This window comes from Gambusia affinis, linkage group LG21, assembly GCF_019740435.1.
Source record: "Gambusia affinis linkage group LG21, SWU_Gaff_1.0, whole genome shotgun sequence".
In the NCBI taxonomy this organism is placed as follows: domain Eukaryota; kingdom Metazoa; phylum Chordata; class Actinopteri; order Cyprinodontiformes; family Poeciliidae; genus Gambusia; species Gambusia affinis.
This window is the reverse complement of record NC_057888.1, coordinates 725,001-749,327: the sequence shown is the minus strand read 5'-3', so window position 1 is coordinate 749,327 and position 24,327 is coordinate 725,001. Positions and strand designations below refer to the sequence as shown.

General features: G+C 50.5%; 2 protein-coding genes across 3 annotated transcripts in view; one reads left to right on the top strand and one right to left on the bottom strand.

The window, feature by feature from the left end:
• Positions 1-314: 314 nt before the first annotated feature.
• rmc1 (regulator of MON1-CCZ1) lies at positions 315-6,902 on the top strand. Its single transcript, XM_044105078.1, has 21 exons — positions 315-528; positions 717-793; positions 893-977; positions 1,056-1,112; positions 1,188-1,274; positions 1,343-1,483; positions 1,844-1,947; positions 2,038-2,127; positions 2,215-2,320; positions 2,609-2,717; positions 2,784-2,828; positions 3,496-3,549; positions 3,617-3,745; positions 3,812-3,918; positions 3,995-4,114; positions 4,395-4,472; positions 4,548-4,652; positions 4,740-4,808; positions 5,157-5,244; positions 5,327-5,464; positions 5,638-6,902. Exons 1-21 carry the CDS (start codon positions 430-432, stop codon positions 5,715-5,717), a joined length of 1,968 nt encoding a protein of 655 aa, XP_043961013.1. The 5' UTR covers positions 315-429; the 3' UTR covers positions 5,718-6,902.
• Positions 6,903-9,486: 2,584 nt separating this feature from the next.
• The window catches only part of rreb1a (ras responsive element binding protein 1a), a 42,960-nt gene continuing 28,119 nt past the window's right edge, over positions 9,487-24,327 (bottom strand). For both annotated transcript variants that reach the window (XM_044104946.1, XM_044104947.1), the window contains 15 exons: positions 23,846-23,915; positions 23,383-23,472; positions 23,148-23,311; positions 21,177-21,321; positions 20,958-21,103; positions 18,425-18,614; positions 18,074-18,331; positions 17,555-17,999; positions 15,964-17,464; positions 15,497-15,897; positions 15,256-15,417; positions 15,003-15,137; positions 14,821-14,915; positions 14,057-14,708; positions 9,487-13,930 (listed from right to left, as the gene is read on the bottom strand). In XM_044104946.1, coding sequence (XP_043960881.1) covers positions 13,410-13,930; positions 14,057-14,708; positions 14,821-14,915; positions 15,003-15,137; positions 15,256-15,417; positions 15,497-15,897; positions 15,964-17,464; positions 17,555-17,999; positions 18,074-18,331; positions 18,425-18,614; positions 20,958-21,103; positions 21,177-21,321; positions 23,148-23,311; positions 23,383-23,472; positions 23,846-23,915 — 4,975 coding nt within the window. In that variant the 3' untranslated portion in view covers positions 9,487-13,409. The remainder of the gene's footprint in view (positions 13,931-14,056; positions 14,709-14,820; positions 14,916-15,002; positions 15,138-15,255; positions 15,418-15,496; positions 15,898-15,963; positions 17,465-17,554; positions 18,000-18,073; positions 18,332-18,424; positions 18,615-20,957; positions 21,104-21,176; positions 21,322-23,147; positions 23,312-23,382; positions 23,473-23,845; positions 23,916-24,327) is intronic.

Below are 24,327 nucleotides of genomic sequence, written 5' to 3'. Positions count from 1 at the left end.
GGTAAACAATAAAGAAATAAGAAAACATGAAAATCTCCCGTTTTTATTTATACAGACTACAGGCATGCTGAAAAACATGAAGCATTCATGACAAATCACATGACTAAATAAATGAATGCTTCCGGTTTGGCTCTGTCAAAATAAGACTTTCAAATTACAAGACGGATCCTGACCAATTGTCCGCTGGATTCAGCTTAATAAGCATTGATTAAATAAAATATACAATTTATTCAAGTAATTAAATTAATTAAACATCGATAATTAATTTAAAACTGAAACTAGAATTCCCCGTGAAGTTGATCCCGGTTATGCTCTTATTTTGAATGAGTGAGACGGAAGTCCCGTCCTTCAGCTAAAGCTAATGCTCCGCCGCTTCCGCGCTGTTTTCCTCCTTCAAACTGCAGTAAAGTGAAGGCCAGGTGAGTCGGGATGGCGGAGGAACATTACCTGGAGTTGAGCGAGAACCCGGTCCAGTTTGAGCATGCGTCAAGCGTCAACAACGTCTTCTTCGATGAAGCTAACAAACAGGTGAGCTAACCCGTTAGGCTCTCCTCAGTTAGCAAGACTTGGTTTACACCTGGTTACACAGGTAACTGATGACGTGTTTGAATTAGCTGTTTGTAGCAGAATCAGTACCAGCAGGGAGAAGGGGTGTATTTTCTTTTAAAACGATTTTAAATGTTGCGGGGTTTTTATGCCCTGCGTTCTGTCTGCAGGTGTTTGCGGTGCGTTCAGGTGGAGCCACAGGTGTGGTGGTGAAAGGGCCTGATGACAAAAGCAGCGTTGCCTTCAGGTACATCAGATCATATCAGGTTCTAAGCGTGATGAAGCTGTGAAGTGTACAGAATGAAGAGGTCAAAGGTCAGGCTGATGGTTCTGTTTTCCTCTGCAGGATGGATGATAAAGGGGAGGTGAAGTGCATCAAGTTCTCCATCGGGAACAAGATCCTGGCGGTCCAGCGGACCTCCAAGTCTGTGGTGAGTTCAGGGACCGTCTGTATTTGGAGCTAGAAGTTATCTGGGTTCTGGTTCCTAACCGTCTGACCGCGTTTCCAGGACTTCATCAACTTCATCCCCGACTATCCGCACACAGAGTTCACCCAGGAGTGTAAGGTCGGTCCGTCTGCCGGTCAAAGGTCAGGTAGTGGAGGCCGTTCTGTCTGCTAACTGCTTCTGTTGCTCCTGCAGACGAAGAACGCCAGCGTTCTAGGGTTCTGCTGGACCAGCTGGAACGAGATCGTCTTCATAACGGACCAGGGCATAGAGTTCTACCAGGTCAGTCCGGGTCATTCCCCGGAGACTCGGTTCTGATCCGCATCTCACCTGTGTGTCCGTGTGTCCAGGTGTTCCCAGACAAGCGCAGCCTGAAGCTGCTGAAGAGTCAGAGCATCAACGTGAACTGGTACCAGTACTGTCCGGAAACGGCCGTGATCCTGCTGTCCACCACGGTGCAGGGCAACGTCCTGCAGCCGTTCGCCTTCCGGGTCCGTCTCTCCTGATCCGCTTCTGGAGGTTCTGGTGTAGCGCAGAATCTTACTTTAATTAGCTGTGCCCCATAACTACTGCCAATGTTAGTGTAAAAAAATATTCTCCATTACAACCACGGCGGCCATTTTGAAAAATGTACAACAGAAAGAAAATGTAAAAAACAAAATCAAGAAAATATACTTGATCTATATTTTTCAAAATAGGCTAAATAAAACAATTTAACCTAATTTGTGATTTTAGTGAAAAATGAATTTTCCAAGACAACCATGGCGGCCATCTTGAATTTTTCAGTGGCCAGGAAAGATGAAGTGATTTATTTATCTGACATGTTGATCGTCGTCTTCTGTGTCCTCCAGAACGGAACCATGACCAAGATGACCAAGTTCGAGATCGAGCTGCCGGTCGTCCCCAAACCGGCCAAGCTGACGCTGTCCGAGAGGGACATCGCCATGGCAACCATGTAGGTGGCGGTCCGTTGGGGCGGTTGATGACAATGACTGCTGATGAAGCTGAGCGCTGTGTGTGTGTGTGTGTGTGTGTGTGTGTGTAGCTACGGCCAGGTGTACGTCATGTACCTGAAGCACCACTCCCGAACGGCAAACAGCCCCGGAGCCGAGGTGGTGCTCTACCACCTGTCCAGGTGAGTCGGTGCTGCGTTCAGAACACCCGGTCCAGGACCGGCCTGGTTCCGACACCGACCCGTCCCTCTGGTTCTGCTCCGCTCCAGGGAGGGCGCCTGTAAGAAGAGCCACATCCTGAAGCTCAACACCACCGGGAAGTTCGCCCTGAACATCGTGGACAACCTGATCGTCGTTCACCACCAGAGTTCACAGGTCAGCCGGCCAGACCCGGGACTCGGCAACCAGACTCGGGACTCGGCAACTGGACTCGGGACTCAGCAACCGGACTCGGACTTCACCTAGATACAGGACTCGACTTGCACTGGTCCCCTACAGACAGGACTTGTAGCCTGAGACTCGAGTCTGGCCTTGTATTTTCTCGCTGATTATTTGATGGTAAACTTGTAGATCTGACCTGTGACTCTCCGGGTTTGGACCTGGTACCTGGCGGACTCGTTTCTGTCGTGTCCTGATGGACTGACCCGAGTTTTTCTCCGGCAGACGTCTCTGATCTTCGACATCAGGCTGAAGGAACCGGACTGCGCCGTTAACACCCACCAGCCGGTTCTGCCGGCCCGGTCCATCCATCCCTACAGGATTCCTCTGTCAGGTACTCGACCCGGTCAGAACCGCCCTCCGAGTCCACGTTCAAACCTGACTCCGAGTGTTTCTGCAGGTCCGGCTGCCGTCCCGACTCAGCCGCCGGTTCCGTGTCAGCTCTGTATCCTTTGGGTTTTAGCATCAGAACCGGGTCAGAACCGCTGGCTCATTAAAACTACGGGCCTGTTTCACAAAACGAGGTCAGTGGGATGTTCTTCACGGCCGACAGGAAGTAGACCCGGTTCTTTAACCCAGAAGTTTCTTTTTCATAAAATCACAGCGTCTCCTGATTGTTCAAGCTTTATGACCAAAAAGGAAAATTTATTTAGTGTTTTCAAACATTTAAATTGAGGAAAAATCCTGATCAAACAAGTCAAAGGGTTTGTCTACCGTTTGGTTCCTCCAGGATTTCAATATTTATTGTTTTATTTTAGAAATTAACCAAATTTTAGAGGAGAAGGGGACGATGTGATGGAGTAGGGGACGAGGTGACGTTGGAGTAGGGGACGATGTGACGTTGGGGTAGGGGACGATGTGACGTTGGAGTAAGGGACGATGTGACGTTGGGGTAGGGGACGAGGTGACGTTGGGGTAGGGGACGATGTGACAGAGTAGGGGACGATGTGACGTTGGGGTAGGGGATGAGGTGATTCTCTGTTATGATTGCTTGAACTTCCTTCTTTATTTCTCTTCATCTATGAATCCACTTTAACTCCTGTTTGACTCGTTGAGGGTCAAAGGTCATTTCCTTTAAGAGGTTTAGTTTATTTTCCTGAGTTCTGACCCAGACTCTTCCTCCTGGAGCGTCTTCCAGCCCGACATCATCATCAGCGCCAGTGAAGGTTTGTTCTCCTCCTGCCAGAGTTAACGGTGACTGGATTGTTCCGTAACCTCTCACCTGTGCCCCAGGTTACCTGTGGTATCTGCAGGTGAGGTTGCCCCCTACTGTCCACCTGCTGCAGGACAAGGGCAAGTTGATGGACTTCCTGCTGCGGCGGCGGGACTGCAAGATGGTGATCCTGTCCGTGTGTTCTCAGAGTGCGTGTCCCAGTTGTCGGCGTCTTCACTTGCCAAGCGGGAAACTCACGACTGTTTCTGTTCCAGTTCTGGACGGGCAGGAGAAGGGCAGCCTGCCCGTGGTGGCGACCGTCTTCGACAAGCTCAACCAGGTGTACAAGGAGTACCTGGAGGCGGAGCAGAGCTACACGGCGGTGAGCGCAGGAATCCCCGCCTCTCTGAACAACCGGCGACCCGGATGGGCTAAACGAGTCTCTGTTGGGTCTGCAGGCCATGGAGTCCGGTCCGAGTCGAGGAGGCGGAGCCCAGAAGCGGCCGGTCCGGACGCAGGCCGTCATCGACCAATCAGACATGTACACACATGTCCTGTCAGCGTTCACAGAGATGAAGGTGGGAGGAGCAGGGAGGCATCCCATAATGAAAACATGGAGAGTTTATCCCTAAATATCAGATTTTATTCGTCTGACGTTCCTGTAGAGGTTCAGTGGTTTGTCGCCCCCACATGGCTGCACGCTGTAACTACACTGTTGTAATCTCCAGCTTACATATCGTACATAAAAAATAAAAATAGTCCAGAGTACATTTTAACCAAAATGTTTTAATTTTTATAATTAATTTCCTCCAAACTAAAACTTATTTAGGCTGATTCAGGAACTTTAATCTGCTGCAGGACGTGTCCCATAAGTTCATCATCGCCGTGCTGATGGAGTACATCCGCTCCCTGAATCAGAACCAGATCACCGTCCAGGTAAAACGCGGCCGAGTGAGCGCTCCCGCCTCCCGTTTCCCAATCTTTGACGCTGCTGTCTCTGATTGGTTGCAGCATTACCTGTATGAACTGGTGATCAAGACTCTGGTCCAGAACAACCTGTTCTACATGCTGCACCAGTTCCTGCAGTACCACGTCCTCAGTGACTCCAAACCTCTGGTCAGAACCTCAGCACGGCGGTGGCAGCATCATGCTGAGGGGGGCAGCGACCCGACTCAGCTGGTTCTGTTTGGTTCTGTGTTTCAGGCCTGCCTGCTGCTGTCTCTGGAGAGCACCTACCCTCCAGCCCACCAGCTGTCTCTGGACATGCTCAAGGTACAGAACCGAACAGGAACTGGGCCAGAACCAACCAGAACCGAACAGGAACTGGGCCAGAACCAACCAGAACCGAACAGGAACTGGGCCAGAACCAACCAGAACTGAACAGGAACTGGGCCAGAACCAACCAGAACCAAACAGGAACTGGGCCAGAACCAACCAGAACCGAACAGGAACTGGGCCAGAACCAACCAGAACCGAACAGGAACTGGGCCAGAACCAACCAGAACCGAACAGGAACTGGGCCAGAACCAACCAGAACCTCACCACGCTACACGCTAACCTTCCGTCCATCCTGCTAATCCGTCTCCCTCCCACTAACTGCTCTCCATCTTGTCTCTCCAGCGCCTGTCGACGGCCAACGATGAGATCGTGGAGGTTCTGTTGTCCAAGCAGCAGGTTCTGGGCGCGCTCAGGTTCATCCGCAGCGTTGGTACGACTGTTAGCCGTTAGCTCCAGAGCTCTTCGACCATATAAGGCCTTCCTGTAACCGTTCACCCGGTTTGTTGACGCAGGCGGCCATGACAACGTGTCGGCCAGGAAGTTCCTGGATGCGGCGCGGCAGACGGGAGACCAGATGTTGTTCTACACCGTGTTCCGGTCGTTCCAGCAGCGGAACCAGCGCCTCAGAGGAAACCCGTCTTTCAACCCAGGTCAGAACCAGAACCTCTGTAGTTCACAGTGATGCACGGCCGCCATCTTGTTTCCAGCTGGTGTTCATTCAACCAAAACTCGATTAAAATCAGATTAGCAGCCGTTAGCGACGGTCATGAGATGCTAACGCTAGCCTGGTAGCTGAGTTACAGTCTGATGTGTCGGTTACCAGGGGAACACTGCGAGGAGCACGTGGCGCACTTCAAGCAGCTGTTTGGGGAGCAGGCGCTGATGAAGCCGTCCACAGTGTGACCGCCCCACCCCACATGATGACCTCTGACCCCGGTAGGACCAAACGGACCCAGCAGAACCACCAGGAAGGTTCCAGCATCCTCCTCTCCCTCACGGTCTAAATCTCTCTCTGATTAACTCCATCTGGAAACATTTACGCTGCTAATCCGTCATTTATTTCATTATAATTATAAAGTAATTATAACTCCATAAACTGCAGATGATTTTGTTGGAAGATAAAGTGTGAAATGTAACTTTATTCCTAAAATACGGCGACTTTCAGAGCAGAAGATGCTTTAACGTTTGTGTAGCTATAAACACATGAACACTGACACAGGGGTCACCTGTTGTGGGCGGAGCCTGAGCCGCACCTGTATGCCAGGACGTAAATCCTTCTCATTATCAGGGAACATAAACTGGAACATTTCTTAAGACCAATTGTTGGAGTCGGCAAAGTTACAGTGAAATGTAACGTAAAATATGGTTTAAAAGGTTTTTACAACACATTCAAGCTGCAGGACTAAAATGATTATTAAAGCTCATCAAACATGTTTTATTCTCAGTAAACATCCTGCAGAGAAATAAAACTAAAACTAAAATGTTGCTTAGATAGTTTTGTTCAGTCTGACTGATCTAATCTCTGCTACACCTTTACAAACATTTAAGGCTCTAAATAAAAAAGCTTTAATGATTAACTGCTCTTAATAAAATTAATCATAAACATTGATTTATTGAAATGGTTCCCAATACAAGTTATGGCCTATTTAAATTATAACTGGTATTTACTTACTGGAGGGTTTTTTTATTTGTGATGCAGAGCCACAGCTAGCAGCTAACAGCTAACAACTAGCAGCTAACAGCTAGCAGCTAGCTCCTCCCTCCAGCAGCTCTGACCTGTTGCTCCTCCCAGACTTTGGACCGAACCATTGTTCTAATAATGGGAGGAGGAGCCTAAAAATATTTTTTTTTCTGAGATATATGGCAGATTTATTTTGTTTTTTATTTCTTTTGCCTTTTCATATTTATATTATTTAAATGCAAATGTTTCTTCAATGATGTTTTTTCTGGGGGGGACCATTCTCGACTTTTTCAAGATTGGGGGGGTCCAGACCTCCTGGGATTTCCACCTATGCAGGAATGAGGCTGCATAACTCTGATGTAAATCTGTGTTCATTATGTAAAATAAAGGATTTTAGTAAATCTGGATTTTATGTGAACTTAACAGCTTTTCTTCACTGACTGAGAACAATCACAACATTTAAAACTTTACATCAGTTCACCTGAGCAGGTTTGAAGCTGCAGACATCCTGACAGCCACCAGGGGGCGACGGTGCTCACAAACCACCCGGAGCTCAAGATTACACTTCCTGCAACTAAAACTAATAATTAAAACAAGAAGCTTAACTTTTTTTCTTCAGTAAGTCACAAATTTTTATAAGAGATTTGTGAGTCCTTCAGGTCAAAGCCTGAGGCTGCAGTTGGACACAAAATGGTTCATAAAGTCGGACTGGGAAGAAATGAATGCACCAAATTTTCTACACAGAAAATTCAGCTGAAATCTAATCAAATGCAGTTATGTTTATGGTTATTATAATCCAGGATGTGGATGTTTGCACAAAACTCTACCCAACAGGATGATTTTTGATAAAACTCTTGGAAAAAGTTTCAATAATCTGAAGCTGCACAATATGAACCTGTTGACCAACAGGGGGCAGGACGGAGCCGACAAAACCGTCAGATTAGCCGTTTAACCTGATTTAAGAAGCTTCATTCTGACTACTTGAAGATTAAAGTTAAACAGATATTTATAATACCAAAACCTGGCACTTTATGCACATTAATACAACAAAAACAGCTGAAAAACCTTAAAAGCAAGATGCTACATTATTAGCCTAACCTAATCTCACTTTAGCTTCAAGTGAAACGCGGTTAAATTGACGTCTAGGGGGAAACAGCTCTAAATATTAAGAGTCTGTTATAATCTGAGGAGGGTTTGATGCAACTAGAATATTAAAATGAGCTACATTAAGTCTTATTATAGATAATAAACTTACATGAGTTCAGTCCCGCTGGTTTCTTCTCTGACCCGAACAGGTAATTCTCCTACACTGCCCCCATCTGGCGGCTCACAGGACTGCATGTCTTCCAATTATATTTTTGCGACTTGAAATTTGTATAATATTTCATAGCCAGCTCACTGGGACACATTTAAAGTATTTTGAAGCCAAGCCAACAACACAAACATTTATTTTTAATTAGGATTCGGGCCACTTCCAGCCACACTACAGAAAACCTCTTACTTCAGTCATGTTTGCAGCTTTCAGCCTCGAGGGGATGTCTTTAGGTGGCGTCCAACTTCCACTGGACGTTTTGACCTTTAACCCCAACACCCTCCCGTCACTGCTTGTCCTCTCTTGGTCTCTAGCTGAACTGCTCCTGTTCTAACCGACTAGCTGCTCCGTCTGCTGCCCCCCCCCCAGCCTGTGGACAGCAATCTGACCTCCTTCCTGCTGCTCCCAGAGCTGTGAGTCTTTCACACTGTCCTGTGGGACTGTCAGCTCAATCAGGAAGATCTTCTTCGACTCCTCCAACCACAAAAACCTCATCGAGTCTCTGCGATGTCTTCACACGCTGCGTAAAGTCTGGCCTCCTTCCCAGCTCCACTCTTGATTGTGTAATCTCAGTCATGGACTAAAAGTCCAGATGCTTTTGGAAAAGCATCCTGGGAAAAAAGTGACAGGCAGACATTTTGAGACTGAAGGAAACATTGGCACCTCTACCGCGAGGCCCAACTCTGATTAACTGTACGCCACAGGTTTCTCAAATCCAGGCCTACAGACTGTTAGCTGCATCTTTGCTTCAACACACCTGAATCAATCAGGTCATCAGTGAACTTCACTGCATGAGTTATCTGATTCAGGTGACCAAGGACTCTTCTTAAAGTTGCAGGACACCAGATGTCAAAGCCCAGATCAGATCAGGGGTGGTCAGTCCTGGTTCTGGAGGTCCGGTGTCCTGCCGCTCTTAGAGTCTCTCTGGTCCAACAACCTGAACCCAACAGCTGGATCTCCTCCTCAGTGCAGTCGGGTTCTCCAGAGACTCAAAGAGCCACACTCAGTAGGTTCTAGAGATTCTACAGAGAAATAGAATAATCCATCAAACATTTCTAGGTTCTTGAAGAGAGCTGGAACATCGACAGATTGTCACCAACGTTCCTACGGTACTCTAGATTTAAAGTTGCATTGACACCAGACCTGTTTAGAACAACTCCAGTCTGTTTGCCTAGTCAAAGTCCGGGTCAGTTGGTGAGATGTGAATGCTAATTGACCTTTGACCTCTGGTCCTCCAGACCTCAGTCTGGGTTCGGTTGAAGTGAACTCTGGTTCAGTTTGAATGTGAACGCCAAGCGGACCAGAGACCGCTCCAAAAGCAGGAAGTGGACAACAGCACAGGGCATTCTGGGTAAATCCAACCAACGCTAACGTGTTAGCCTAGCGCTAGCAGCAGAAATGTCTCCTAAAGAGAAATCCTCCAACACTAAAATCTGACACCTCCATCTTGTTTCCATCTGGTGAAGAAGGAAGTTGCTCTCAGTGTCTTCAGAGGTTTTTGTGAGGTTTTCTTCAGTGGTTGTTGGTGCAGCGCCCCCACAGGCCAGGAGGGGAACAGGTTGGTTTGACTCAGTGAGAAAGAAAACCGAGTCTATCAGGTGTTAAACAACCTTAATCAGAGAACTTAAAGGCCCAGAATCCGGTTCTGACGATGAAAGAAGACAGAAGTATGACCCGTGTTGATTCACACACCTTTCCTTTACATAATCTTTATTGCTTTTTCTTATTGGGTTGAATACAGAGGAGGCTTACATCTCTAGACTCTGTGAAACACTGTCATGTTGCTAACAGCAGGGACAGAAAAAGATCCAGACTGTGTTTTTATAATGCTTTGTGATTGAGGTCCAGTACACAAAGAAAAAGTCATTAAATAAAACAAAAAAGGCTTCAGATCAGAGAGTTTGGAGACCAAAAATCGAACCACATTTTCTGTCTGGTAACGACGAGTTCACAGTCAAGTGCTAAATGTAGTGATTTACAGATCTGAATCATGATGTCATCTTTAAAAAAGACAAAGGAATCTGGACAAGCTGCGACTCAGGAGGAAAAAACAAGAAGCATTTCAAATCATGGATTTGTGAAAGACCCTGAGAGCGAGATTCTATAGATTTTGATATTTTTATATGTGTGTAGCACAAGAAGTGATGGAGGAAGGAGAAATCATCCATAAGGAACAAAGTAGATTAACATGCAAAAAATCTAACCTAAAACTCACCCTTTAATTAATCACAATAGATTTTCACAGTTTTATATGCATTTATGTCATAGAAGAAAACTAAAAATAAACAGAACCAACAGACCCAGACAGACTGTTCTCGACTCACACAGGAAAATCTACATAAAGCTTTTGGATTCAGAAGGATTCTTATTGCTAGTCCGAGTCTCTCCTGCCGGGCCCTTGAGCAAGCCGGGGGGGCCACAACAACAAAAACACCAGATCCTCAACAACTCTGCAGCATAAATGTGACATTTTAATACATGGCTTCTTCTCAAGTCATTGCAGACAATTAAACTCACACACAGAAACACGCCTGGGCTCCAAATAAATACAATAAAAATAGTCCATGTGCATTCGAATGGAAGTCCAGTATTCATATGGCCGCACACGCAGACGGGACAGACGAGGAGACAAACCCCCCGAGGACACGAGGACACAGGAAGCCGACAAGACAGAAACCAGCGAGAGAGAAAGGGCCGCTCCTTTACTGACGTCTGCAGGAAGTTTAATTCAAAGCACAGCGGAAGCTAACGTAGCCTGTTAGCATCTTAAATCAAAATACATTTCAGATGAAACATAAAGATATTTATGGACCATATTCACAACTTAATCATTAAAAAACTTATTTTCTAAAGAGTAAAAGTAAGGTTTAGCATTAGCTTCACTCCAACGTTATCGCTAACTTTGTTTACAGGTTTGATAAATTAGTTTCAAATTTGCACATTTTGCAAATAATTTGGTGGTTATTTTATTTAATCTCTGGTAAAAAGAAAAGTTACCACAATTCTTTCCTGCTTAGTGTCAGTGAGCCGGAGTTAGCATATTAGCAATGTCCCATAATCACTAAGACTTAAAACATTCATCAATAAATCTCTGAAAAATTGTTTTAGAAAGAAAAATAAGTAATAAAAATTCATATGACAGAATTTAATTGAACCGCTGCTAGCTTGGTTGAACCGCTGCTGCAGCTAGCTTGGTTGAACCGCTGCTGCAACTAGCTTGGTTGAACCGCTGCTGCAGCTAGCTTGTTTTGGGTTTCAGCAAATAAGTTTTTTGTTCATCTGCAATAAAATTTCAGACATTATTCAGAAAACGTTCTACTCAGGGAATGGAAACATTAGCCAATAAAACGGTTTTTATCTGTTAGCACTGCTAGCATCAATAAAGTTACACGTTTGGGTAAATTAATTGCAAACTGGTAAATTTCAACAAACAGAATTGGCTCATCATTATGAAAGAAAAACTGAATCCAATTTTTGACTGAAATCTGACAGAAAACCAAAATGAAACAGCGACCTGTTAGCTTGTTAGCCGAGTAGCATCTTGACTAAAACCCATCAAAGTATTTTCTTATCTTCAATTAATCAAAAATAAACTGAAAACATCCAATTAAGATTTTACTTATGTTCTTTTTAAATATCAACATAAAGAGTAAGCAACAAATTAGCTAAAGAAGCTTATAGCAGCTCGCTAGCCGGTGTTAGCAACCTCAGGTAGAAAATTACAACTCAACAGCTTTTTTAAGCTTCAGATACCTGAATAATGCTTGAACATAATTAATAACTAAAGTTTTTAATGTCACAAAGTCCAGTTGTTTGTTGCAGAAGCAGCTAAAGAGGCCGAGCCTTTCTCTCCGGACTGCAGTTAGTAGTACGAACAGAAGAGGTGGTAGTAGTAGGTCAGGAAAACGTTAGTGCCAGTTCAGGGCAGCGATGAGCCAATCGGAGCGGTTCTGCTTCTCTAATCCTTGATTCGTCTCTAATGAAGCCGCTTAACGACCCACCATCACCGCCTTACAGTTCCAATATAAGCCACTGAGGTTTGATTTGCTTATGAGGTCATCTAATATTAAAAAAGAAAAATGTACAAGAAGCAAAGTTTTCTACACACAAGCAAGAAAAGAAGAGACAGCCAGGCTGCCGTCCCTCTGCTAAGGTTGGTGCTAATGGACGATTAGCCCTTTAAGAACATGTGCAGCAGGTTTCGGACACCAAATAGTGTTCACACCAACCTGTTTTATTCTTTATAAACCATCTGCTGTCACCTATCTTCTTCTGGAAACACACATGATTGTCTCTAATGCTCAGCTGAAGACCTTTGGGGTCAGCTGTAAAGTTCAGACGTTTCCAAAGGAAAAAAGAGTTGAGGAGGACCCTCAGAGAGGAGATGAAACCCGACAGGACGCAGGAAACGCCAGACAGACGATAATACTGTAGGGGAATAAATGCAGGTTTAACTGAGCTGAAGGTCAGATTGTCTGGATGATGCTACACCGATCTAGTGTCGTCCTGCTCTGAGACACGGAGCTGAAAACACTTTGAGACAGCGTGTCTGTCTGAGCCAAGAAACACCTCCGACATCGCCTGGTTAGCGGCGGCGGCCGTTAGCGGCGGCGGCCTCGGTTTAACCGGGCGACCCGGGAGGAAGACGTTGGATTTTCAGGGCTGCGTCCGGAGCTGCGCTAACAGCTTCAGTTAAAAAGCAAAAGTTGAGGTAAACTGAACCTGGAACAGGTGTTAGTGCCGCTACATGTTAGCATGCCGGAGGCCCTGCGAGTTACCCTAAAACAAACACTAGGGGGCGGCGATGAGAGACAGGCCAGAGACAGGCCACATTCACACTCAAAAACACACAAAAACAAAACGTTCAATTTGTTCAGTTAAAAAACGAAAATCCACCAAATGAGAAGCCCCCCCCCCAAACACACCTAAATATGAATGCAAACATGCAGAAAGAGCCGAGCGCGGCGCGGCGCGGCGCAGCGGCCTGGAATCAACTGAGAATCATGATGAGAGAAACGCCTCTGGGGGGGGATAGTGTGATGGGTTTAAAACAGGAACGACGGCGCCCCCCCCAGACACTGGGATCAGTCTGAAGGTTTCCATGAGCCAGCAGAGATGGCAGTTAAACCGGCAGGTTTCCAGTTACAACAGCTTTCCTCAGTCCCACCGCCAGCCGCCATTTTATTCAGTCTAAATCTGAAACATGATGTTCAAACCGGAGCAAGCAGAAGTCCGTCGCCGCTCCGGTTCGACCCGAACAGTTCCCAAGTCCGTCCGCGTCTCCAAGTTGATCATCGATTCTCAAAACACAAATCTAGAACAATAAATCGTAATCATTTAATCTTTTTATTGCTGAAATATAGATTTCCCGCACAAAAATAGTAAATCACTGTCATCATAAAAAGCTATAAAAATTTAGATCCATCCTCCGGAATAACGCAGATAAAGATATAGCAACAAAAACATCTGTAGAAGTCGGACTAGTAGTAAGGCACTTCAAGAAAACGAGGTTCTGTCTTTCGGGAGAAGATTTTACGCTCTTTGCATCATCATCATCATCATCGTCGTCCTTCGTCGGTTGGCACTGCGGTGATGGGGTCCCTCAGTCCACGCCCACCAGGGGGGGCTCTCCGTTGGGCAGCCGGCGCTCCAGCGGCGGCTTGCTGTGGATCTCCAGCAGCCCCTGCATGAAGCCGTCCGCCGCGGCGCCCCCTGCTGGGCAGCTGCCGGGATCTTTGGCGCCGTCTGGTGGTGCGGGTGAGTCGGTGCTGGTGCTCGTCTTTGATTCAGTAGCTTGGTGGGGGTCGGTGCAGGGCGGCGCCGCCGGGTCGGACCGTTTCTCCACGTCTTCCTCCTCCGCCGACCCGGAACCTTCCTGCTGACCTTCGACCTCCTTGGAGTCCTCCTCCTCCAGCTCCTTGGATCCCGCCGCGCCGCTGCCGCACTCGCTCTCGTTCTCGGACGGCGGGCAGGTGGAGGTGGGGGTGGGGGCGCATGAGTCTCCGTCCTCGCTGGCGTCGCCGTCGGCGCCGCGCGGCCGCAGGTGGATCCGCTGATGGCGGACCAGGCTGTGCTTCAGGGTGAAGGTCCGCTCGCACGTCTGGCACTGGTAGGGCCGCTCGCCTGGGGACAGACACAACGTCACGCTGCAGACAGACAGGAGGGAGTCACCATGGCAACCACAGGCTGGGCCTGTCTAGCTGGGGGTGGAGCCTGTCTACATGTGGGCGGGGTCAAGATGTGCTCTACCTGTGTGTGACCTCATGTGTCTCGTCAGGTCCTGCAGAGACCAGAATCTTTTCCCGCATTCGGTGCAGATCTTCTTCCTCTTGTCCACCCTTCCTCCCTCGTTGTTCTTTGGTTCCGACGCCTCTTCGTCGCTCCTCTCCTCCTTCTCCTTCTCCTCCTCCTCCGACTCGCCGCTCTCGCCTCCGTCGCTCTCTCCTTCCCGATCTCCTCCTTCCTCCTCCTCCATCTCCGCCTCTTTCTCCTCCGCCTCCGGCTCAGCAGCTCTGCTCTCCTCCTCTTCCTCCCTCGCAGGCAAAGGACCGTCCTCTTCCTCCGTCACCGCCGCAGCCTGCTCCTCCTCTGAGAGGTGCGCCCTCTCGTGGCGAGCCAGAGTCATTGCGTAGCGGAAACTCTTGGCACAAACCCGACAGACGTGTTTGTAGTCGGGCTGCTGCTTCCCTGCTGGGCTGCTGGCCGAGGAAGAGGAGGGCGCCGGCTCTTCGGGGATCTCCGGGGCATCTTGGGGCGCGGCTGAAGGAGACGGGGGGCGTGGCTCCTCTTGAGGGGCGGAGCTTGAGGAGGAAGTGGAGAGCTTAAAGTCGATGAGCTTCTTGCCAAAGTTCAGGTCGAGACTCTTGTTGCTGTGGCAGTCGTCATCGTCCGTGTTCTCGGCCTGAAGGAGCAGGAAGACATGTTGGTCGTTATGCTAAAGATGCTATTCGCTTTTTTAAAGAGACAGTAACTGTTTAGGTTTTAGCCCTGAATCTTGTCTGGCAGGCTGTTACCTTGCTGCTCTGCAGAGGCTGCTTTGCTGATGCTCCTTTGGTCTCTGGCGCCCCCTGTTGGTCAGGCTGCTCAGTGGTTTCTGTGTCTTGTTGCTCTGCAGATGGACATTAGCTTACTGTTAGCATTAGCTTACTGTTTATAGTTGAGGTATTAATAGATTGAATTGTTTTCGTGGGCTGACCTTGGCTTGATTTGGGGGTGGGGCTTAGTGGAGTGACGTCAGAGTGGGCGGGGCTGTTGACGGTGGAGGCGGGGCCTGATTCTGGGGCGAGGTCCTTGGATTCTGTCGGCAGCTGCTCTGTCTCTGATTGGCTCTCTGCAGAAACACAAAGTAACCGTCAAGAGGAGGCGACCCGGGGTTCTCAACATGAGGCTCAGGGTGGCAGCGGGGGACCGGGTCATAAACCACAGGGGAGCGTGGTTGGGGTCCGTACCGGCGCTCTCCTGCGAGCCGTCGTCCCCCTCCTTCTTCACGATGGCGCCGTTGCGCCGCAGCGTCCGGTGCGTCACGCCGTGTTTGCGCAGCAGGTGGCGCTCACAGTTGGACTTGGTGGAGAAGAAGGCGTCGCAGCGGGGACACGGGAACGGCTTCTGGCCTGAAGGAGACGGAGAGACGCTACAGTTCGCCGCGAGGTTTCCTGCTGCTCTGCTGTAGCAGTCTGTGCGGCGGGTTACCTGTGTGTGTTAGCATGTGTCTCTGCAGCGAGCTCATCCAGGGGAACACGCGCGGGCAGAACGGGCAGGTCATCTTCTGGACCGAGTTGGAGTAGGCGTTCTTCTTTCCTTTAGTCTGAGGAACCGTCATGGCCGCCGCCGGCTTCCCCTCCTCGCTCACCTTGCCCTCTCTCTCCTCCACTCCGGTGGCTGCGGCACGTTCAATGGCCGACGGCGCAGGCTCGGGCCTCTTCGCCGGCTCGGCCGCCCCGGTCTGCAGGTAGGTGCTGAACTTGTTGGCGTCGGTCGTGGCGAGCATCTTCTCCACGCTGGCAAACTCTCCGCTGGATTCCAGGTCGATGCCGCCGCTCGCTGCCTTCTCCCTCGCCGCCAGAGCGGCCGGCTTCTTCCGCGCCCGCCGCCTGTGTTGGGAGGAAGAGTCAGACGCTGCAGATGGTGTCGAAGTATGGCAGACGGAGGGGAAGTACCTGGAGGATCCGTCGGACACGTCGTCGCTGGGCGGGTCCAGGGCGGCGGGTCCGGCGGTTTCGGCCTCGTGCTGCGAGGACGGCGCTGCGGTCTGGGCGGCGCCGTCCAGCATGCCCTGCGCTGCGGACACGGAGCTGATGATCTGAGCGATGGAGGCCAGCGGCGCCAGGTCCTTCACCGATGGCGGCGAGGAGGCGGAGGGCTTGGGCAGCAGCGGTTTGAGGCGCTGCGCCCGGCCGGCGGCAGGAGGCAGCTGGTAGCAACCCGGCGGGGGCGGAGCTTGGACAGAAAGAACGCAGCTCGCCGCCTTTTCCTCTGGAGACGCAGCGAGCTGCTGCTCCACGGTGGCGCTCTGCTCGGTCTTCAGCTCTATGCCGCCGCCGGCCTCCCGGCGCTGACGTTTGCTGGGGATTGACAGGTCGATGGGCTGGTCCGGGTCGGCGCTGTCGAAGCCGTGCGAGGCGTTCTCCGTCTTGATGGCCGGAGACGCCGTCTGGCTGCCCCGCCCCTTGGCGGAGAAGTCGAGCGGCTGGTCGAGCTCCGTCGGGTACAGCGGCTCCTCCGCCTTCACCGCTCCCAGGCCGTTGAGCGCGGCGCTGGCGGCGGTGGAGGGCAGCAGCGTGGTGATGTGGCCTTCGATCTCGCGCTCCTGCACCTCTGGGTGCTGCTTCAGCAGGTGGTGGATGCAGTTCCGCTTGGCCAGGAAGGCGGCGCCGCAGCGCCGGCACTCGAAGGGCTTCCTCTGGCAGCCGTTGTGCGTGCGCAGGTGGATCTGCAGCGCGCGGTACGTCTTCAGGTCCTCGCCGCAGAACCGGCAGGTGGTCTCGCAGCCCGTCTCCGCCTCCTGTGTGGTGGTTGCCGCGGTGATGTCGGCGCCGCCGCTGAAGGTGACGTACTTGATGTTCTTCTCGATGTCCTTCCTGGACGTCTTGGCGTGCTTCTTCCTGAGGTGGCGCTCGCAGTTGGCCTTGACAGTGAAGGGGTAGTGGCACATGCGGCAGACGTACGGCCGCTCGCCGCTGTGCGTGCGTAAGTGGCGGATCAGCGTGGCCTTGTCCGGCGCCACGTAGTCGCACATGTTGCACTGGTGGGGCAGGATGCCGAGGTGGAAGCGCATGTGGGCCTGCAGGGCGCCGGAGACGGTGAACACCTGGTCACAGAAGCGGCAGGGGAACGAGCCTTTAGCCGAGGCGCCGCTCCCCGCTTTGCCTCCCGCCTTCTTGACGCTGAGCACCGCCTCCTCCTGGAGCGGCGTGGTGGCGCCGGGCGGCGAGTCAGACAGCGGCGTGTTGGCGTCGCCCATCGACTCGCCCCCCGCCGAGGAGGAGGGCGTCTTGAAGATGGAGGGAGTGGGCGGAGGCAGGCTGGGGCTGATGCAGCCCAGTGAGGCCTGCTGGGAGCTCTGCAGGGGCGGAGGGGTGGTGGTGCTGAGGCTGGAGCGGGGGCTGATGGGAGGCTTGGGCTTCAGCGGTGGCATCGCCTTCTGACCCGAGAGCTGACCTGGAGGACGGGACCAGTTAGAGAGAAGAACCAGTTAGAGAGAAGAACCAGTACAGAGGTCAGGCTGGGAGAAGCTGGTGAAGGACTGACCTGTGAAGCCCGGCACCTTGGCCAGCGGCGGCAGCCCCATCTGGTTGGGCGCGGCGGCGGCCACCTTCAGGATCTGCTGGATGTCGGCCAGCTCCATGACTCCGGAGCCGCCGGACTCTCCTGGCTTGCAGCTGGAGGAGGCGGTGCCGGCGGTGGCGGCGCCTCCCTCCGGCTGCAGCAGGAAGCCGGCCTGGAAGGGCTGCAGCGACAGCAGGCCGAGGGCGTCCCGGTGCGACAGGCCCTGCAGGGCGGAGCCGGACGCCTCCAGCAGCGGGATGCTGAGCGCCGCCAGGCCGCCCAGACCCAGGGCCACGCCCACACCGCCGGACAGGAAGGCCGAGGTCGGCTCCTGAGGGAGGCTGAAGGACGGAGGCTCCACGTGGATCACCTTGATGCTGTCCAGGTGGGCCTGATGGATCTCGTCGTCGGTCGGACCGGACGTCACCTGGATCGTGAGAACATCGGCGTCAGAACCAGAACCAGCAGCTCTGGGCCTCAGGAAGCAGCAGAGGAGCAAACCTTGGAGACGTGCTGCAGGCCCAGGGCCTCCAGGAAGCCGCACTGCTCTGACGGCGGCTTCCCCGCTCCCTGTTCCTCGTCGGCCCGCGTCTCTCCGTTCTCCTTCGGCGTCTCGGCGGCCTCCGCAGGTCTGTCCGGGTGGGAGGCGGTCTTATGGAGGTCCAGGGCGGAGCGCAGCGGGAACGCCTTGTCGCAGGAGTCACAGACGAAGCGGTGGAACTTACTGATGCAGCGCCGCAGGTTGGTCTCACACCACACCTGAAGGGACGGACAGACGGACGGGTTAGAGCGCCGGCGGAGCCGTGGGACAGCGAGGCGGAGCCGGTCCGCCCACGGGACGGCAGGGCGCACCTGAGCGATGTGAGCAAACTTCTTGCAGGAGAAGTCGATGAAGGCCAGGTCATTGAAGCCGGTGGGGATGGAGGGGTTGTTCTGGATGAAGGGGCGGCCGCTGGGGTCCTGGGGGAGGAGCTTATGGACCGCCGCGTTGTGCCGCAGCAGTCCGCGGTGAGTCCGGAAAGACAGGCAGCAGAGATCACATCTGGAGAGCAGAAACCAGGAGAACCAGATTTAAATCTAATCTCTGGGTTTGTTTGTGTCGCAGTGGGCGGAGTCACAGTTTGTTTACTCTATAAACCAGCGGTGGGCGGTCCTGGTTCTGGAGGTCCGGTGTCCTGCAGCTCTTAGAGTCTCTCTGGTTCAACAACCTGAACCCAACAGCTGGTTCTCCTCCTCAGTGCAGTCGGGTTCTCCAGAGTCCTGGATGACCTCATGACTGGACTCAGGTGTGTTGAAGAGACACATCTAAAGGTTGCAGGAGACCGGACCTCCAGGACCTCCAGGACCTCCAGGACCTCCAGGACCTCCAGGACCTCCAGGACCAGGAGTTCACCACCGCTGCTGTAAACGATTCTTTAGCAATGGTTTGGATGTGAAACCCAGAACCGGTTCATCAGCTTTATGACCCGTTTGGTTCCAGTTCCTGGAAACATTTGGACCCGGTTCTGGGTCTGTTCTTAATCGGTTCTGCTGCATGAAAAAGCTAACAGCATCTGGTACCAGTACCTGTTAATGGACTGAGCTGCAGAACCAGGTTCTGGAACTGAAACTAGACCAGCAGAACCAAACCAGAACATCAGGAGTTTAATCCTCAAAAGTTTGAAATTCATTCTCCTCCTGCTGCGTTAAACCACGACTCCATCCATCCCTCCATCTCTCTCCCTCCATCTCTCTCCCTCAATCTCTCTCCATCCCTCCATCTCTCTCCCTCCATCTCTCTCCATCCCTCCATCTCTCTCTCTCTCTCTCTCTCCCTCCAGTCGATCCTCTTACCGGCTGATTAACGAGGATTTACCTCTAAATATTCTCCTCCCTCCATAACGAGCTCAGCGCCGCCTGCTGACCTCTTTCCAGCTTTTCTTTTCTATTCATTATTTTTTCTCCTTTTATCATCCCTCCATCCCTCTATTATTTTCTCTCCATATTTAATTCTGATCCTTTTCTTTCTTCCAGTTTCTCATCCCTCCATCTCTACTTTTCTTCTCCATGAATAACAAACTCACTTTGTGGGACAGGTGAGTTTGTTTCCATGGCGACAGCCAGTTGTTGTTTCATTGGGGGATGGTTGTCATGACAACACAACCTGCCAGAATGGGTGGTAACTGGTTGGTAACTGGTTAGTAACTGGTTGGTAACTGGTTAGTAACTGGTTAGTAACTGGTTGGTGACTGGTTAGTAACTGGTTGGTAACTGGTTAGTAACTGGTTAGTAACTGGTTAGTAACTGGTTAGTGACTGGTTAGTAACTGGTTGGTAACTGGTTGGTAACTGGTTGGTAACTGGTTAGTAACTGGTTAGTGACTGGTTAGTGACTGGTTGGTAACTGGTTAGTAACTGGTTAGTAACTGGTTAGTAACTGGTTAGTGACTGGTTAGTAACTGGTTGGTAACTGGTTGGTAACTGGTTGGTAACTGGTTGGTAACTGGTTAGTAACTGGTTAGTAACTGGTTAGTAACTGGTTAGTGACTGGTTAGTAACTGGTTGGTAACTGGTTGGTAACTGGTTGGTAACTGGTTAGTAACTGGTTAGTAACTGGTTAGTAACTGGTTAGTAACTGGTTAGTGACTGGTTGGTAACTGGTTAGTAACTGGTTGGTAACTGGTTGGTAACTGGTTGGTAACTGGTTGGTAACTGGTTAGTAACTGGTTAGTGACTGGTTGGTAACTGGTTAGTAACTGGTTGGTAACTGGTTGGTAACTGGTTAGTGACTGGTTAGTGACTGGTTGGTAACTGGTTAGTAACTGGTTAGTAACTGGTTGGTGACTGGTTGGTAACTGGTTAGTGACTGGTTGGTGACTGGTTAGTAACTGGTTAGTAACTGGTTAGTAACTGGTTGGTGACTGGTTGGTAACTGGTTGGTAACTGGTTAGTAACTGGTTGGTAACTGGTTGGTAACTGGTTAGTAACTGGTTGGTGACTGGTTGGTAACTGGTTGGTAACTGGTTAGTAACTGGTTGGTAACTGGTTGGTAACTGGTTGGTAACTGGTTAGTAACTGGTTAGTGACTGGTTGGTAACTGGTTAGTAACTGGTTGGTAACTGGTTGGTAACTGGTTAGTGACTGGTTAGTAACTGGTTGGTAACTGGTTAGTAACTGGTTGGTAACTGGTTGGTAACTGGTTAGTAACTGGTTAGTGACTGGTTGGTAACTGGTTAGTAACTGGTTGGTAACTGGTTGGTAACTGGTTAGTGACTGGTTAGTAACTGGTTGGTAACTGGTTAGTAACTGGTTAGTAACTGGTTGGTGACTGGTTGGTAACTGGTTAGTGACTGGTTGGTGACTGGTTGGTAACTGGTTGGTAACTGGGGTAACTGGTGCCTCCCTACCTCAGCAGGGTGTCTGGGTGTGTGTCCATGTGGGCGTCCAGGTCCAGTCTGGAGCTGCAGGTCTTGAAGCAGATGGGACACGGCAGCAGCTCCTCCTCCGCCCCCGGCAGCGCTGCCGAATCGTCCGCCCCCGCCTCCTCCGTCACCTGGACACAGAGCCGGGTTGTTGGTTCCCTGAAGAGCGCCGGGGCAGAGCGGCAGGAGGAGCGCGGCTCTTACCTTCTTGGCGGGCGGCTCGTCTCCGGGGTCGTCCTCCAGGCCCTGGCGCCGCTTCACGGAGGGACGGCGGCGCTTGTTGGGAGACGGGGGGCTGCTGAGGGGCACCAGGCCGCTGGCCGGGTCTTTGTCATGGATCTTCATGTGCCTGAGGGGGAGAGGAGGTCAAAGGTCGTCACCTTCATCAGGAAGGAGCTGCAGAAGGAACTCTGGGAAAACATGGTGGGTGGAGCCAGCAGAGTCCACAGGAAGTGGGCGGAGCCAGCAGATTGTGACTGAGATGAAGAAACAGAGGGAGGAAAGAATTTAAATAAAGAGGAGAGAAAAAGGGAGCAAGAAATGAAGGAGATGGAGAGGAAGGTGAGGAAGGGTTGCTAGGAAACCAGTGAGGAAGATGAGTGAAAAGAGGAAGAGGGGCTCCAAGGTGTCATCTATTAATAGTGGCCTCAGGCAGCCGGCTGGACGACCATAAGAGGTCCTGACAGCCAGTCAGCAGATCTGGAGCAGCTGACAGGAAGCCGCTCATCAACCAATCAGAATGCAGGGAAGCAGGGGCCAATCAGGGAGCAGAGCCTGCTGCAAACAAACCCGTGACCCCTGAACCGTCCAATCAGAGAGCAGCAAACATGCAGAGTCAGCAGAAAGACAGAGAGAGACAGAGAGAGAGAGAGAGAGAGAGACAAGGAAAAGTTTGACGAGGGGAAATAAGAAAAAGATTAGAAGAAAGTGAGACTGAAAGAAGAGAAGAGTCAGGAAGAAAGTTAAGACCTGAGAAAACATTGAGGAAGAGGAGGATGAGGAAGAGGAGGATGAGGAAGTAGTGACCAGTGAACCAGAGAAAACATTCAGATCAGTTTTCATCTCTCAGCCTTAAACATTCAAAGCAAACGATGTTTCCAGATATTCTGCTCTGCCAGCAGCCTGCTAGGGAACTACATTACCCATCAGCCCCTCTGCTGACTCAAGGCTGTTATTAAATCGTTTTATAATGTCTGATACTTCCTGTCTGGTGACCGGAGAAAACTACAGACAAACTACGACTTTATTTCCTGTTTCTGTTATGAATGTCAGTAATGTCAAATTAACGAGCTTCCATTAATAAACTGTTATTAATAAACTGTTAATTAATAAACTTAATTAATAAACTGTTAATTAATAAACTGTTATTAATAAACTGTTAATTAATAAACTGTTAATTAATAAACTTAATTAATAAACTGTTAATTAATAAACTGTTTTTAATAAACTGCCGTTAATAAACTTATTTTGCCAAAATGTGAAAGTTTGATGAAATTAACAGATTTCTGTTGAGTGAATCCTCGTTCTGCTTCTTCTGCTGTGATTCTGAAGTTAAAACTGAAACTTTAATTCTTGTTCTAAAGAATTAAAGTTCTGCCTGCTGTAACGTCTCTGGTGGTTGTTGCTGATTTGTCGGGTTTCTCTGCTGTTTCCTCTGGTTCTCGTTGAGTCGCTTCGTTCTCCATCGTTGTTCCTTCTCTTCTTCTTTTCCTTTTATCAGAATATTTTACTCTAATTGTCGTTTAGCGTTCAGATCTGAACTGAAGGTCTGATTCCAGGACAGTAACGGATCGCGGCGTTGGAGCAGAATAGTGTCTGTGTGTCTGTCAGCCTCCATCATTCCTTCCTGCCCACGGCTGGCAGGCCGACAGAAACCTTCACAGAACCACAGCGCTGCAAACAGGGAGCACTGGGAGCACTGGGAGCAGCTACTGGTTACTAAAACCTGATTCTGGACCCGGCCTCTGATAATTGGTTGGGTGGAGTTCTGGTGGGTGTGATGGCGGCTGGATCTGAATCTGCTTCCCACTTCCTGTCCCCCCCACCGACGCCTCAGGCTGCAGCAGCTGGAAACAACCAGGACGATCCTCTGCTGTGCTTGTGACTGTTCTCTGCTCTGATTGGCCCTGCTGGCTGTGTGTGTGTGTGTGTGTGTGTGTGTGTGTGTGTGTGTACCGGTGCATGTTGCCGTTGGTGGTGAAGGTCTGGCCGCAGACGGTGCACTTGTAGGGCCGCTCCCCGCTGTGGACCAGCATGTGTCGGTCCAGAGACGAAGCCGAGCTCAGGCACTTCCCACAGATGCTGCAGGAATGGTCGGTGGCGCCGGCGTCCGCGTTGTGCTGCGGGACGGAGGAGTGTGTGTCAGTGTGTGTCAGTGTGTGTGTGTTGGACCTGCGGGGGCGGGGCCTACCTGTCGGATGTGCATGGTGAGCTGGTGCTGCGTCTGGCAGTTCTTGTCGCAGAGCGGGCAGATGAAAGCTGAGCTGTCGTCTTTGGAGTCCTGGAAACATCAGAGCAGCGTGAGCTGGTTCTACTGGTTCTGATGGACCTCACTGGAGGACCCCAGCTCCACATCCTGACGGTAGGGGACGCGTCCCCCATAAGGATGCGTCCCCCACCGGAGGACAGACGCCTCACTGAGCCGCTGAACTCTGAGGAAACGTTGACCAAACAATCTCTGCAGATTACTGCTCACACACACACACACACACACACACCCACACACACACACCCACACACACTCACACACACACACACACACACACACACACTCAGCCAGAACTTCCCTTTTCCTGTTGAAGCCACAGGAAGCCCTGACGGCGGCAGGAATGCCCCGCTGCATGATGGGAGAGGGGCGGGGCCTGCGTTCCTACCTGGTTGCGGCGGGCGTTGCGGCTGGGCGGCGCCCGCATGGCGGCCGTCAGGGACTTGCTGGGCGACGGGCTGCAGACAGAAGAAGGTCGAGATGCTGAGCGGGTCACAACGCTGCAGGTTTGATTCCCTGAAGCAAGGCAGCAGCTAACAGATCGTTACAGGAAACGGATCAACGGTCAGGTTTCTGCTGATTCAGCGATTAAAGGGAAAACATCTGATGATCGTTTAATAAAATGTTTAATCTACATTCAGAAACTAATCAGGCAGCAAAATGTCCTGAACATAAGAGAAAATATTTATTTTATTTTAAAGACTGAATATTTTTATTTAATTTCTTACTGTTATGAATATAAAAGCTAGAATAAACTTGATTTAAAAATTTAATAATTAAACAAAAACAAATATATAATAATTTAAATGCACAGAATAAAATAAAAATGCAATTATTTATATAAACAACCTATTAAGAAAAATATTAAAT